The 16,035-nt window shown below is 30.2% G+C and overlaps 2 protein-coding genes across 6 annotated transcripts; both read left to right on the forward strand.

Moving 5' to 3' along the window:
• The first annotated feature begins 2,016 nt into the window (after window positions 1–2,016).
• On the forward strand, window positions 2,017–5,925 carry LOC113854930 (UDP-glucose 4-epimerase GEPI48). Its single transcript, XM_027486273.1, has 9 exons — window positions 2,017–2,261; window positions 3,146–3,195; window positions 3,338–3,473; window positions 3,851–3,952; window positions 4,103–4,330; window positions 4,534–4,612; window positions 4,802–4,884; window positions 5,302–5,393; window positions 5,600–5,925. Exons 1-9 carry the CDS (start codon window positions 2,076–2,078, stop codon window positions 5,691–5,693), a joined length of 1,050 nt encoding a protein of 349 aa, XP_027342074.1. The 5' UTR covers window positions 2,017–2,075; the 3' UTR covers window positions 5,694–5,925.
• Window positions 5,926–8,777: 2,852 nt separating this feature from the next.
• On the forward strand, window positions 8,778–14,845 carry LOC113853676 (dynamin-related protein 5A). 5 transcript variants are annotated; one of them, XM_027484190.1, is made up of 16 exons: window positions 8,784–9,237; window positions 9,317–9,380; window positions 9,462–9,569; window positions 9,732–9,833; window positions 10,015–10,065; window positions 10,173–10,234; window positions 10,549–10,639; window positions 11,076–11,140; window positions 11,603–11,797; window positions 11,910–12,029; window positions 12,293–12,363; window positions 12,468–12,693; window positions 13,018–13,050; window positions 13,731–13,959; window positions 14,088–14,227; window positions 14,371–14,806. In XM_027484190.1, exons 1-16 carry the CDS (start codon window positions 9,109–9,111, stop codon window positions 14,497–14,499), a joined length of 1,815 nt encoding a protein of 604 aa, XP_027339991.1. In that variant the 5' UTR covers window positions 8,784–9,108; the 3' UTR covers window positions 14,500–14,806. The 5 variants fall into 5 exon arrangements, with proteins under 5 accessions (XP_027339994.1, XP_027339991.1, XP_027339992.1 ...); XM_027484189.1 differs by having other exon boundaries at window positions 8,787–9,237; window positions 13,000–13,050; window positions 14,371–14,823; XM_027484193.1 differs by lacking the exon at window positions 10,015–10,065 and having other exon boundaries at window positions 8,778–9,237; window positions 13,000–13,050; window positions 14,088–14,216; window positions 14,351–14,806.
• The last annotated feature ends 1,190 nt before the right edge of the window (window positions 14,846–16,035 follow it).

Here is a 16,035-nt window from a genome sequence, read left to right on the forward strand (position 1 = left end):
GTATTAAAAACGAAATACTTTTATTAAAATAATTGTTTAATCTTATTTTTTATTGACTGACATAATAATAATAATAATTTTAAATATAATGATAGTATAAAAGTTTTATATACTATCACCCAAACATAAATTATTGTATAGAAAATTGGTTGATTTTTGTAATAATGAATATAAAGGATATATATTTTAAAATTTTAATTAATCGATGATATATACATTTTTATATTCACAGTAGATTCAAATTAAATTTTAATAATAATAAATGGAAAGAGAATATGAAAATTGATCATTAAGATACAGTCGTGTTGACTTTGAGGAATCAAGTTTCCAAAGTCAATGCTAAGGGTCAAAGCTAAACGTTGATTAACGAATTAAAAAGCAGTAGTATCGTACGCACAAATTAAGGTAACAGAAAAAGTGCATATACAAATTAAAACTTTTTAATAAATCATAAATAAAAGTATCCTATTATTTTTGTTAAAAAATTTTAATCTTAATATTATTCACTCTTCAACCTCGCTCTTCACATTAAGAAACACATTGGTTTATTAATAATAATATCGTATATTATATATAAATTTTAAAATTAAATGATATTTATACACACAGGTAATTAATATATATATATATATATAATACAAAATATAAAAATGCATATTGTAAACTATCTAAAGTATCTAAAAAATACATAACTAATTTCAATTTAAATTCAGAATTTAAAATTATTCAATTTAAATACTATTATTCCGTACACAGTGAATATATTTATTAAGAAATAATAAAATATTAAATCAGTTGAAATAAAACTGAGTTATGGTTTGGTTTATATTTTTTTTAAAAAAAGAAATATTTAATATAATCATAAAAATATGTAGTTACAGTTTAGTTTGAACTAATTTTTTAAAAATTAAAGTCAATCTAACTAGAAGCAGTTTTGGATGGTTTTTATATTTTAATTTTGTTAGAAGACAATACATAAATTATATTATTATCTCTTATTCACTATTTTTAATTTAGTTTTTTAATATAAAAATAAAATTTGTATGATAAAAAAATGAGACACGAAAGTAAGAATTTAATTCATTAAATAAGAAGCATAGTTGTACAAGTATGAATAAGAAGTTAACTTATTAAATAAAATTGTATATATACATTACAAGTTAGTTTTAAAAATTAGATCCAATTCAACATTTTTTTTTGTTTTTATGATTTTAATTTTTCAGTATTCAATTAGTTTGATTTTTATTTTTTGTCTCAATCTTTACCTTGAATTGGATCAATTACGGTGGTTCTTAATGGAGTGTATTGAAAAATTTTAATTAAATGAAATAAGTAATAATAAATGTCATTTAAAATAAACGTTATTTTATATCAAGGAAGGAACAACCTTACTTTACTACCAGTAAGTGTCATTTAAGAAAGAAAATCCATTTTTTACCAAAAAAAAACTCATAATAATTTATTCCATCAATAAAGTACAATAATGTTGGAAAGAATAATATCATATGAAAATAGTAGCAAGAGTTAATGAAAATTGAAACAGCTCATGGCTTAATTCCATTTTATAATGGCCACTTAGCCAAAAAAAACAAAAGATCCAACTAGATAGAGTAACTGTCATTAACTTGTTTTTAATCAACGAATCATTAACCCAAAAAACTAGCTCTTAAGAAAGAAAAATGACGAGAGAGAGAATCATTAGAAAATTAGAAATTGTGGTGACTGCTGTGGAAAGAATAAGAATTAAGAAGCGCCAAAGACAAAATCAGAACAAGAAATCCACGTGGCTGACCTGGGACTTCCAAGTATAAATATTGGAGTTAGAAAAAAATAAAAATGAAAAATCGCTAAATAAAGCAAAGTGCTACTAAACCTAAGAATAGAGTATATGACTTTATTAACGTGTCACAGAAATCTCGTTTTCTTCGAAATCGTCGTGGCGCGTAACAAACTCTAACTTTTCCACTGCCACCTATATAACTTACCCTTCCTTTTCTCTCCTCTGTTACCATTCCATTCACGTTTACGCTTTCTTTCACTCATCACCGGTTTCTATCTCGCCAAACGCTTCAATTATGCCAACCCAAACCGTTCTCGTCACCGGCGGAGCCGGTTACATCGGTAGTCACACCGTTCTTCAGCTTCTGCTCGGCGGTTTCAAGGCCGTCGTCGTCGACAACCTCGACAATTCTTCCGAAGCCTCCATCCAAAGAGTCCAAAAACTCGCCGGAGAATTCGCCGACAACCTTTCCTATCACAAGGTATGAACGCTTCTTAAACGTTTTTATTTTTTTATAAAAATTCAATGCAGGCTCTCAAAATTTGTGATTTTTATTGATGTTGGTTTGGATTTAACCATTGTTTTAATCTATAGTGCTTTGGTTTGGAATTGAGTAATTTGATTTTTATTTGTTTTTTGCGTGATTAATTCTACCTTATAAATTGCTTGGGCCCCACCAACTGGTTAAAGCAAAAGTTTTGTTCTTTATTCCATACTTTAGTGAACGAACAGATGGTGACAGGTTCGAGTTATGTGTGTGTGTTTCATAATGATTTGGGCTGTTTCTGTATCACAATTTGCCCGACAAATTACATTATCTACTTTTTGATGTGATGTGAGATTATTCTGTTATTAAGATCCATTCTTGTTCTATCGCTTTCTGTGATGTCTATTTTCCTTTACAATAAGAATTCTATTTTTTAAGTTTTTCCCCAAGTCCACCTTGTGTTCTTTTCCTCCCCCCGATGACGCTGCGTTGAAGCGTTATCTTGTTTGTTTTATAATTAGATAATTAATTTTCACATTTTTTAATGTAAAACACGCGTTCTAATAAAAATATTATAATTAATTTATGTACACATTTTAAAACATTCAATAAATTAAAATTAATTTTACTTAACTTTAAACTAAATGGTGACTTAGTTGCATACTGTGTTTATGTTTTTTTATACGTTCAGTTACTTACTTGCTTTAATATAGACTATACTATGCTTGGGTTGTATCTAGTGTACATGTCTATAGCAGCGGTTAACGTTGATGCAAGAAGAGCACTTCAATAATTTTACAATTTGTTGTCTACATGAAGTCGAGAATATTTACAATTATTTTATTATGGTGATTATTGAACTATTTTTCCTACTGCAGTTAGACCTCCGAGACAGAGATGGACTAGAGAAAATATTCTCTTCCACAAAGTAAGGATTATGCAGAAGTTACTGTAGAAAAAGAAAAAATGATTGATCATTTCTTGTCTATGCTTCACGTTCTTTTATAGTTTTACCTGATCACTGATCATACAAGTTATAATTGCTTTTTATGTATGTGCTTTTCTTCCAGGTTTGATTCTGTCATACATTTTGCTGGACTAAAAGCAGTAGGTGAAAGTGTGCAGAAACCATTACTCTACTTTGACAACAACCTGATTGGGACAATCGTTCTCCTTGAAGTCATGGCTGCCCACGGATGCAGGAAGGTAACTTTGTTTTAGTTTTGTACTTTTGTGTCCAGCACAATGGGCTTCAAATGCATGGAAAGAATGTCATGATATATATTCATAATATCGTCACACTTCCATAGCATTTTAATTTATGAGACTGGAATCGAGGTCGCCTTGATGGGGCATAATATCATATACATCTAGTACTGGTAGTGGAAAAGTATCAATCATTCAATTACAAGAGTTTGTTAAGAAATTCAATCGAAGCTACATCTTGATACGAAGTCTAGCCTTTCTTCTTCTAGTTCCCTGCTACCACGGAATGTCTTGTGAAATTGGTTACGCAGTATATTTTCTTGATGCTGCAATCTGATTATTTAACTAATTTTATTTTTTTTCTTGAATGATTTCAGCTTGTGTTTTCATCTTCAGCCACTGTCTATGGCTGGCCAAAGGAGGTTCCATGTACTGAAGAGTTCCCTTTGTCAGCAGCAAACCCATACGGACGAACCAAGGTATGACCATGAAATTGTTGGATAGCAACTAAAGATGATGGAAGTTTGCAAGAAAAAAAGCTTTTTTTATATATATAATTTGTTGAACCTTGTAGTAATTTTTATCTGGGAAGCTAGCAATGATATGTGATGAGAGTTTTGTCTTTTCAGCTTATGATCGAAGAAATTTGCCATGATATCTACCGTGCAGATTCAGAATGGAAAATAATACTGTTGAGGTACTTCAACCCAGTTGGTGCACATCCTAGTGGTTACATTGGTGAGGATCCTCGTGGAATTCCAAATAACCTCATGCCCTTTGTTCAGCAAGTGGCAGTTGGCAGACGCCCTGCATTGACAGTTTTTGGAAGTGATTATAAAACAAATGATGGCACTGGAGTATGTTCTCACTCTTTTTCACTTGTTTTTGTGAACTTTTTTCTTGAAAACTTGCATGCAATGCTCACACCCTATACACTTTTTCCCTTTGATTTGGACATCCCGAACTAACCATAATCAATCAGTTTTTTGTGCATGCATGTGTTCCCATACCTTTGATTTCTTCAGAGGATCTTACAGGATGGTTCTTGTCTTTTTCTCAGGTTCGTGACTACATTCATGTTGTTGACTTAGCAGATGGGCATATTGCTGCATTGCGTAAACTGGAAGATACTAAAATAGGTATTAGTCCAAATTTATCATTTTCTTCTAGTAATTTACTCGGTATGTTTGGTTTGGTAAACTCTGAAGAGTAGCAATGATTGTAACTGTTGTTTGATTCCTATAAGCCAGTGATAATTTACCGTTTGGCCTTTTTAATCTTTAGATTTTCTTTTTATGTTGGTAAAATCTGGTTTTGTGTATGTGCAGGTTGTAAGGTTTATAACTTGGGAACAGGAAAGGGAACATCAGTACTGGAGATGGTTAAAGCTTTCGAACAAGCCTCTGGAAAGGTAACAGTCTGATGGTTCTACTTCTGCTCTCGTATCTGGTATATAACCCTTGCTGCAATTTTTGTGACACTTTCCATAATGCAATTTGGCATCTCATTTTTATCGTATGTTTTCTTTTCTTCCTGGATGTTTAAATTTGACAGTGTAACCATTCATTTGACATGCTACGTGTATCTGATCAGATGTAGTCTGATGATACACCGACATGGTAGAAATGTGAAACAAGCTGAAAGTTTTTTTGGACCTGATGGTTCTAATTTATGTCCCTCAACGACATAATGTATGGTCCCTTTGGCTGATATATATTTACAACATGAAAGTAGGAGAAAATTCCACTACATGCCATATATAACATATTCGGATTAAGTTATTCTTCAGTACATGACTAATTAGTTTTTACAATTTTATACTGTTCAGAAAATTCCACTTGTAATGGCTAATCGGAGACCTGGAGATGCTGAAGTTGTCTATGCATCAACAGCGAAAGCAGAAACAGAACTTAAATGGAAGTAAGTGTTAATTTGGTTTCAAGTGAATAATTACATGAGGCTATCCTCCCTGAATTATTGCCTGGACTGAACATTTTTAATAATTGTTCACGCTATGCAAATTTGCAACTAATATATTGGGAAATGTTTTGATCTTTTGATAAAAGTTTGGGAAGGTTTCTCGAATTGTTCCTTTTTTTCCCCTTACAAATTTATTTTACTTGCAGAGCCAAATATGGCATTGATGAGATGTGCCGCGATCAATGGAATTGGGCCAGCAAAAACCCTTATGGCTATGGTGGATCTGAAGATTCTTCTTAGTGACCTTAACGATGGTCGAATATAGTATATTTTTTTAACCCTCACATAATAGGCGACTAGGAATTTAGCAAGGTGGAAAATCCTTTCGTAATTATGAATTCTAATTCTAATTACATGTTGAATAAGTTGTGGTTTAGTTTAATTTAATGATTCTTTAGGTTCCGGCTTATAGGTTATTGAATGAGCATATTCACATGTTCTTCAATAACATGAATGCATCCTGTTTTGTAAATCTAAGCCACACATTTTAGAGTATGACTAACAGGAATAATCTTATCTCACTTCGTTATCAATACTCAAGTTTTACATAGTATATGTTTTATTTTTCCTTCCATTTTCTCATTTAAAAAAAAAAAATACCTATGAGCCATTATCTTGCAATAAAAAACAATATGTTTTTTAAATTGAAGAAAGATGCATATAAATGATTCACAACTTGAGCCATACTAATACGAGGTATGAAAGACAACTAAAAAAGACGTTGAAAAAAGTCAATACACGTCTGCAACAAGTTCACTCGTTAAGGTGAAAGAAACAATCAAAACAACAATTCTAAAAGCAAAGCTCCTATATTCCGACATATATTGAGGGGGGTAAATTAGAAAAAGAAAAAACTATAAGATTTGTGTGAACCAGAAGGGCTTGTAGTTGGTCAAGGACGCTGAATATAAAGATACTTTGAGACTGGTTTGAAGGGATCATCAGATAGAAAAATAGAAATATGTTTTATAAACAGATGAATTTTTTTATTAAGGTATAAACTTTATATTATATATTAAAAGAGAAAATGACATAAAATATACAAATAAAATAATCAATCATAATAAAATAGTTTATTTTCATGATATTTATTTAATTAAATTTTAAATTTTATAAGTAGGATATAATAAAATTAAAATATTTACAATTTTTTTTTGTAAAAATAAAGGAGACTAAAATTGTTTTATAGATTCAATATTTTAAATTTTTTAGTCCTTTAAATATTAAAAATTAAAAATACTTTTTTACTTCAATTTATGAACTAAAATATTTCTATCATTTAAGGGACTAATTTAATATTTAATCTTGATTAAATATTTTAGACTTTTTCTGAATACTAAACTATTAATTTTACATTTTGCTATAGGAATTTATAATAATGTATTTGTTAAAATACAGTTTAAGATAAATAAAATAATATTTAATATTAAAATTTCATTAGAACCCACTATAATGTGGTAAGAAAGTTTTTATACTGCAATTTTATTACAGATTCTCATTTTAGTGAGAATTATTGCTTTTTATAATAATTTATGTATTACGTAGATATCATTAAATAATTTTTAAATAAATATATTGTATGATTATTTATAATTTTTTTTAAATATCATAATTATTAATATAAGTATACTATTATATTAAATAAACTTATAAGTAAAGTATAAAAATATCACAATCAAATTTTAAAATAAAACTCATATAATAAAGAAACTTAATTGACATGATGGAAATAAATATTCTTAAAATTATTTTAATTTAAGAATTAATTTCCATAATTTATACATAAAAATTCATATAGAAGTTAATACAAAAGTAATATTTATATTACATTTTAATTAGTTAATAATATAAAATTTTTATATTAATAATACATTTAAATAATTATATGCTACTATTATTTTAAAAATGTTTTTATACATGACTAAATTTCATACCTTTATAATGTAAGGGTTTATAAAATAATAGTATTTTATTTAAAATGAAGAGTCAAATTTATCATATAAAGACTTCTAAATAATAAAATAAACATTGTTTATATTGTATCTTTTTCAAGTATAGTTGTATAAATGCTATTCATTTTTAAGATCTATAGATTTATAATTTCATATTTTTGCAAAATATATAAATACATAAAATAAAAAGTCAAATTTGTTATACTTTATTTTATATTAAAATTATGGAAATAATTTTAAAGTTATTGCCACGTAAAATTTGTATCGATTAAAATAGTAATTTAGTTTTTTTTTTTTTGGCATAGTTTGTATCGAAGCATATTCGGAGATCATCTTGAAAATTTTAAAATCTCAGATTACTTGAAAATAAAAATAAAAATAAAATCCTTCGCTGTTTTTATTTAATATAATAATATTCCTTTTTAACCTATGATAAATTACATAATTTAGTAATTTATCGAAGAATTTATTAGTCTACAGCTTAAAAATTATATATTTTTTAAAAAGAAAAGTCCATTTGCATAATAGAGAGAACAATGGAACGATGTTTTTACTGTATGATAGACATGACTGATAATATAAAATTATTTATGTTGTTAAAATTTACATATTATTATATAATATATTTTAAATAACAAATAATATAAAGAATACATTAGTACTTATTTTATAAACTTATGTATCATAAAATACAAATTCTAGTTATGTAAATTAAGTTATTATTTAAAACTAAACAGTCAAATTTGTTATGATTAAAATTATATAAAAAGAAAAAGAAAACATATTCAGAAATAGTTTAATATTATATCTTTTTAAAATCTAACTGTATTATGTCATTTTTTCAAGATTTATATATTTGATTAATCCTTTTTATTGTTTAAAAAGTTAAGGGAATATTCATAATTAAATACTTTTAAAGAATTATTTTTTTGTAAAATATAAATATTTTAAACTACTCATAAAATAATAAGCCAAATTTGTTATATGTTATTTTATATTAAAAGTATACGAAGAAAACTAATTATTAATATGTAAATTTTGTATTAATTAAATAAGTAATTTAATTAAATAGAAAAAAGTAATTTAATTTTGTGAGGAAGTGTATTGACAGATCATCTTAAAATTTAAAAATTACATAATACTTGAAAATGAAAAAAAAAATGTTTCGCTGCTTTTAAATGTAATTCGACAATATTCATTTGTAACTCACTTGATAAGCCACACAATTTAATAATTCACCGTAGAAGTTACCCATTGGAGTCACATAAATCAAAATATAAGACAATACTAATCTAAAGCTTAAAAATGATCGATTCATTGTTTTTTTATATTGAGTAAAGGTAATTTCCATCAGATAGAGAGATCAATGGAACGAAAATCTAGCGGTGGAGACTGTGACTGAGCAGTAAAATACATTTCCATTGCAATACAAATACACGGCTTTAGTTAAGACTTGAAAAGCGGCTGTCCCGTTGGGTGTGGGTTGCTTGAATTTTGATTGCATAGCGTCCCTTTTCAAAACAAATTCCACACTCCATACAAAAACACTACGCGCTTTCCCTTCAAACACCCCAACCAAAATCGACACAGCACCAAACACACCTCTCTCTCTCTCTCTCTCTCTAACCGTCGCCGGCGAGCTGCCTCCTACAGATCACGGCTACATCGGAATCTGATCCAACTAACAGATCTCATAAATCCAAATGGAGAATCTAATCTCTTTGGTTAACAAAATCCAGAGAGCTTGCACCGCCTTAGGTGACCATGGTGAAAACAGTGCACTCCCTACACTTTGGGATTCTCTTCCTGCTATTGCCGTCGTTGGTGGCCAGGTCAATCTTCTTTCCATTCCGATCCTTCTCTCTTTTTCTATTTTAATCTCATAAAGAATCTTGTTTCTTTCGATTTCAGAGCTCTGGAAAGTCTTCAGTACTGGAGAGCGTTGTCGGCAAAGATTTCTTACCTCGTGGATCAGGTCATCTTCGTTATATTTTTCTCTCTGTTTGTCTTAGACTCGGAAGTTATTGAGATTTTACGTTTGCGAAACGTTTTGCAGGGATTGTTACGCGGCGACCGCTTGTGTTGCAGCTTCACAAGATTGAAGAGGGAAGCAGAGAGTATGCGGAGTTCCTTCACCTTCCGAGGAAGAGGTTCACTGATTTTGGTAATCTTTTGTTCTCAGTTACAATCTCTTGTAAATGAATTAATGGTTATGTATGTATGTGCCTCTCTCGACAAGATTTTGTTTCCTGATTTGAATGTCGTTGAGCGATTTCATATTTTTTTTGTGTGTATGGCTGTTGATGATGATCTCTAATTCGTGTAGTTGCTGTGAGGAAGGAGATTCAAGATGAAACTGATAGAGAGACTGGACGAACCAAACAAATTTCAACTGTTCCGATTCATCTTAGTATATATTCTCCTAATGGTGCGTTTGGATTTTGTTTTTCTTTATTATCTTCTGTTTCGGCCTACGGTTGTATCTACTATCTGTCATGTAATACTTAAATCTGACAGCTACAATACTTGGTAGCATGGTATTGTGATAGACTTTGTTTGTACTTTTTAAGCAATTGTTTAGACTTTAGTTACTTCTTGGACTTTTGCAGTTGTTAACTTGACGCTCATTGATCTTCCTGGGCTTACGAAAGTAGCTGTAGGTAAGCAACTAATTGACTTGTCTTTATTGTTCGTGGTTACAGACAGTGAGAGTTCTCTTAATTTTTTATGACGTCTAAGATACTAATGGATCTTTTTGCAAAAATAGAGGGTCAACCGGATAGTATTGTCAAAGACATTGAGGATATGGTTCGCTCCTACATTGAGAAGGTAGGTTCTTTCAACTGCTTTAGCTTGTGATCAAAAACCATGTTTAAGGAACAAACATTGCAAGCAAGCATATAAATTTTTACCTCCCTGACACAAATTTTATTATATGATTTTGACAATTGTAATTTTCACGATTAGAAAATTTATCATGCAAAGTTTGCTCGTTGTGCAAAAACTAAACATAGAAGTATTTCATTTTTCTGAACTTTGTCTTTTTTTAAACTAAGGGAAATGAAGTAGACTTCTTTTAGCAAAAAAAAACATTAGTTTCATGTGGGAAAATTTGTCATGCTGAATCTGATGTTAATTTGCAGCCAAACTGTATAATTTTGGCTATTTCACCAGCCAATCAAGATCTTGCAACATCTGATGCAATTAAAATATCCCGTGAAGTGGACCCTACTGGTAATGTCAATATTTACATTCCTTTTGACTTTGAATACACCTCATGTTGCATGCATTTAATGAAGTTTTTCTTTGTTTATTGAGAATCAATATGTTATATATTTAGGATGCAAATTTCGCCATGAGGATTTAGCTTATCTAAAGTGAGGGGTGCACTTTAGATGATAAGTGTAGTTATAATTGTTAATTAGAAAATTGACGGGTGAAATTCAACAATTTCAAAGTTTGTTATACATGTGCATTTTTTTTTCACAATTTCAACTGTTATAACTGCACTTCATCCTTTAAAGTGCCCCCCTTACTTTGGAGTAGCCATACTCGCTATGATTCTTTCTAACTGTTTGCATTGTTGATTTGTTCAGAACAAGCTGATCGAAGTTTAAAGAAATAGCCTGTTGGTGTTCTAATTCTTGATTTATTGATTTCAACTTTTTAGGGGACAGGACCATTGGAGTTTTGACAAAAATTGATCTTATGGACAAGGGTACCGATGCCGTTGATGTAAGTCCAACAATTATAATTGCATTACACGTGAAATCAAGGGCAATCCCATGATTGGCCTTGATTAATTGGAATAATGGATGAGGAAAAGATAAGCAAGAATACCAATTATCAATCACCAGAATTGGCTTTGAGATTTCCTTAATTAACAATATGAGCTTCATTTCTATTGACATTGAATTCATGTTTATTCTTTAACAGAATTACTTGACCTCAATGGATTCTAGTCATAGTATTATATTGATGAAGAGGTGGATGAAGTGTCTATAAGCCTCATGATTTTTCATGTTATTCTTTCTATTGCAGAATTTAGTGCAGTCTCATTAATCCTCACACACTTTCTCTCCGGTTTATGACATTACCCTAAAGAATAGGCAGATGTTTCATTTGAAGAAATGAGAAACTTAAATACTTGATCAGTACTTACGCTTATAATGTTTTTTTTTTTTTTCTGTTGCTCAGATGTTGGAAGGAAGAGCATATAGGTTAAAGTTTCCTTGGATTGGTGTTGTGAATAGATCACAAGCAGATATAAACAAGAATGTTGACATGATTGCTGCTAGGCGTAGAGAACGTGAGTACTTTAATAGTACCCCAGAATATAAACACCTTGCGCACAGAATGGGTTCTGAGCATCTGGGAAAGATGCTGTCGAAGGTACAAAAATAAGAATTTGTGGTAATTTGACTAAAATGTAGTGTTTTAATGTTTATGTAACTCTTGTTTTTACTGAGTTTTAATGATTAAGTCATAATGCTTTATATCTCAGCATTTGGAGACAGTAATCAAGTCCAAAATTCCAGGCATTCAATCTCTTATTAACAAAACAATTGCTGAACTTGAAGCTGAACTGACTCGTTTAGGAAAGCCTGTTGCAGCTGATGCTGGGGTATGTTTGCTCTTCTCTCTCAACCAGTTTTAAACGTATAATTTTCAGCTCCAAAATCGTTGGTTATTTAGTTAGTCAATTACTCAAAAGGCCTTGTCCTTGAGTTCTGTCATTGTTCATGTGCCTTTTAATATCCATTCCCATTACATGTCCATTGAATTCGATGAACTCATTTATGGTTGGTAGCTGTGATGATGAGAAAATAGTAGTGCACTCCATTTTGTAGTGAAGTTTTCTAATTAATATTTGCTCATCACGTGCAGGGAAAGTTGTACTCAATCATGGAAATATGCCGCTCATTTGATCAAATATTTAAAGATCATCTTGATGGCGTGTATGTGTTAGATTTTTGTGTGAAAATCCATTGTTTCAAAATTATCTTCATTCTCTTTTGTTTTTGTTTGAATCTAACTTCAATGATTTGCCGATCCCATACAGGCGGCCTGGAGGTGATAAAATTTATCATGTCTTTGACAATCAGCTCCCTGCAGCCTTAAAAAGGTTGCAGTTTGATAAGCAGCTTTCAATGGAAAATATAAGGAAACTTATTACAGAAGCTGATGGGTATCAACCTCATCTAATAGCTCCAGAACAAGGATACCGTCGTCTCATTGAATCTTCTCTAATAACTATCAGGGGCCCTGCCGAGGCTGCTGTTGATGCGGTATGATATTGAAATCTTATGTGGTGATGGTGGAAAGCATGTTATCTAAGAAAATACTTGATTAAAATGATCTCTTTTTCTTATAGTTCTGATTTGATAACTTTGCCTTTTTATTGACTAAATCATTAAAATCCTTAACCTCAAACTTCAACTGTGTCCAAAGTTTGTAAATTGGTAAATTTTATAAAATTTATATTGTGTAATAAGTGTTGTAACAATTGATTTATTAACACATTCCACTTTAATCTTTTGTTGATGTCGTTGTTCATGCTCATGGAAGTCTGATTTTGAATTGAATGCTTCCAGGTTCATTCCCTGTTAAAGGAGCTGGTTCACAAAGCTGTCAGCGAGACTGTGGTATGTTCCTGGCAGTATTTATTTAATGTTTCTGTTGTATATCTTACTGTTGCTGCTATATTTGTGCTTAATAAGTTTCTTACTTAGTGTGCTCTGATGTTGTCACACCTATTTTAGTGAAACATTTTTTAATATCATTTAAATCATTCAATTTTGAAAGTTGAAAACATGCAGTGTTCTGGGGTTTTCTTTGATCTAAAATTAAGACATGTATGCTTGGAGATGTTGCACATTCAACCCTGTATTTGCTTTGCGATTGTCAAATGGTTTGATGAAATTTGAAAAGCTCAAGATGTTATGCTCGGAGAAAGGCGCTTCTAAATATTTGGTTATAGTTCTATTCTAGAAAATGACACGTTTGACCTTAGCTTTTCACTTTTTCTATGACAAAGAACCTGCCTTTTCTTGTTAGATGAATTGCTTATTGATGGTGTGAATGATAATGAATCTTGGGATTTCCAAAGTAATGGAGATAATCCCTTCGATGTGGAGCCAATGAGCTTTGTCTTCTCTGTGCTTTTTGTAGTTATACATGATTAAACTAAGGCCGTTTCAAAGTTTACCGGCTTTTACTTTACATATACTTGAGCTTTGTAATCTTTTTTTCTTCCTTTTGTTCATCCTGAGTTCTATGGGATTCTCAATTTTCCCAGCTAATAATTAGCTTGGTTGATTTACAGGACTTGAAACAGTATCCTGGTCTCCGGGTGGAGGTTGGGGCTGCAGCTGTTGATTCACTGGAAAGAATGAGGGACGAAAGCAAAAAAGCAACTCTGCAACTAGTTGATATGGAGTGTGGCTATCTGACTGTTGATTTCTTTCGGAAGCTTCCTCAAGATGTTGATAAGGGTGGCAATCCCACGCATTCAATTTTTGATAGATATAATGATTCTTATTTAAGGCGAATTGGTAAGTCTTACTAAACAGTCTAACTTGGACTGATATTAAAGCTTTGATCTTATAGTTTGATATGGTATTGCCATCAATATGTTTGAAATGCCTTGAACTACTGACCGTTCATTCTCACTGTATAACAGGAACCACAATTTTGTCATACGTTAATATGGTCTGTGCTACTTTGCGGCATTCCATTCCGAAGTCCATCGTCTATTGTCAAGTGCGGGAGGCAAAACGTAGTCTACTAGATCACTTTTTCACTGAGCTAGGCAAAATGGATGTGAGAACAAATCTTCCTTTCCAAGTCTTATGTTTATGCTTTCATTTATTCATGGAACTAGTATGTGTGCGCGAGTGTAGGACTGTTTTTCGTTTTGTTTTAATATTGGCTAAAAAAATTAAGCATTTAATCTTTCTTCGCAGACCAAGCGTTTGTCCTCGTTACTGAATGAGGATCCTGCAATTATGGAACGACGTAGTGCCCTCGCGAAGAGACTTGAGTTATACCGTAGTGCACAAGCTGAAATAGATGCGGTTGCTTGGTCTAAGTAGATGTGCATGTCGACCACGTTTTAACGAGAGCCACCAGTATTCCTATTTCAAGTTCACTCATTCATATATATTTTTTTCTTTTTTGCTTTTATCTTATTATCGATAATTTGTACTGTCATATTAAAGAGATGTTTGATTCTGAAAAAAAAAAATGATTTTTTTGGGTGAGATAATTGAGTGACTATAGATCTTTCATTTTTTTCGTCCTTCCGATTCCCGACTGCCCAAGTTTTTTTTTTTCAAGTTTCAAACCAGTTGAGAACACATACATTGCACTAAATATGTAGTCTAATGCGAAGTTTATACCTGTGATAATTGATTTTCATACGTTACCATTTGTCCCAGCCTGAAAATTATGGAGCCGGAAAGACGAATTAATTTGAGACTTAATTGCGTTCGCAGTAACAGAAAGTTCAAACGATTAAACATGCGCGCGCATATATATATATATATATATTGTCGAGTTTGTATTTTTTTTCCTTAGTGATAATGATTTGTAGAACTAAATTTGATTTAGTAGTATGTTTGAAGTAAAATGGATGGGTTTGGAATTTTTTATTTCTAATGTGCTTTATATATATATATATATAATTAAATGAATTTTGCACAATACACTTGTAGTGTATGTACAGAATCAGTTTACAGAACATACGGTGTTAGTTTTAACAAAATAATTTATTTAACAATTTTCTATAAATATTTATTTTTATTAATTTAACTGTTAAATTATGATATCTTATTGTGGTAATATACATTAAGTTATAAATAATTTGTATTTTCATAAGTACGTAATTTAATAACAAAATATTTATATTTTTAATAACATTTTATGTTTAATAAAGCAATATAATGAAATATTGACTACTTTATAAATTATATGAAATTTTATAAATTTAAAATATTTCATGAGAATTTTTGCTATATTAATAAACTTTAATATTTATAATAAGATATTACAAAATATTATTTTATCAAATTTAATGCTTAATGTGAATGAGTATACCTGTGTGTCTAATAACATTTATGACATTAAATAAGTTCAGAGAGTTCAAATATTTCTCTACACAAGGCAATAAAAGAAAAAAGAAAACTATATTGGAAGGCAGGTGAATTGTGTCTTTTTTTTTTTCTTTTTTTTTGGGCTTTTCTAAAAACACTTGTGACATTTTGCAATAAGTGTAAACAAGGAAGAAATTTTGCTAAATTTTTAGTAAACGCTTTTGAGGTAATTTTCTTAGAAGTTTTAAGAAAAGTATTAACACTATTTTTAAGGGTTTTGTTTTATTTAGAATATTTTTTTAATTGTTATAAAATTTTTAAACGCTTTTTATTAAATAAAATAAAATAAAATAAAAATCAAACATGCTCAAGGGGTTAATGACTTAAGAAGGGGTGTGAGAATAATAGGCAAGGCTAAAAGGAAAAAAAAAAAAAAGGATTTTTCAATCCTTTATCGTCAATTATACAAACTGAAAGGCTTTTTTTAGGAGTCGAAACACAATCAACTCTAGAAGTTGAGTTACTTACCACTTAGCT

The sequence above is a fragment of the Abrus precatorius genome, unplaced genomic scaffold (genome assembly GCF_003935025.1).
Source record: "Abrus precatorius isolate BTA unplaced genomic scaffold, Abrus_2018 Scaffold11, whole genome shotgun sequence".
In the NCBI taxonomy this organism is placed as follows: Eukaryota; Viridiplantae; Streptophyta; class Magnoliopsida; order Fabales; family Fabaceae; genus Abrus; species Abrus precatorius.

Coding starts and splice junctions, on each gene's coding strand:
- LOC113854930 (XM_027486273.1), top strand. CDS start 2,076: ATGCCAACCCAAACCGTTCTCGTCACCGGCGGAGCCGGTTACATCGGT. Junction 3,474..3,850: donor CTGCCCACGGATGCAGGAAG/GTAACTTTGTTT, acceptor GAATGATTTCAG/CTTGTGTTTTCATCTTCAGC. Junction 4,613..4,801: donor ACTGGAAGATACTAAAATAG/GTATTAGTCCAA, acceptor GTGTATGTGCAG/GTTGTAAGGTTTATAACTTG.
- LOC113853676 (XM_027484189.1), top strand. CDS start 9,109: ATGGAGAATCTAATCTCTTTGGTTAACAAAATCCAGAGAGCTTGCACC. Junction 9,570..9,731: donor GAAGAGGTTCACTGATTTTG/GTAATCTTTTGT, acceptor TAATTCGTGTAG/TTGCTGTGAGGAAGGAGATT. Junction 10,640..11,075: donor CCGTGAAGTGGACCCTACTG/GTAATGTCAATA, acceptor TCAACTTTTTAG/GGGACAGGACCATTGGAGTT.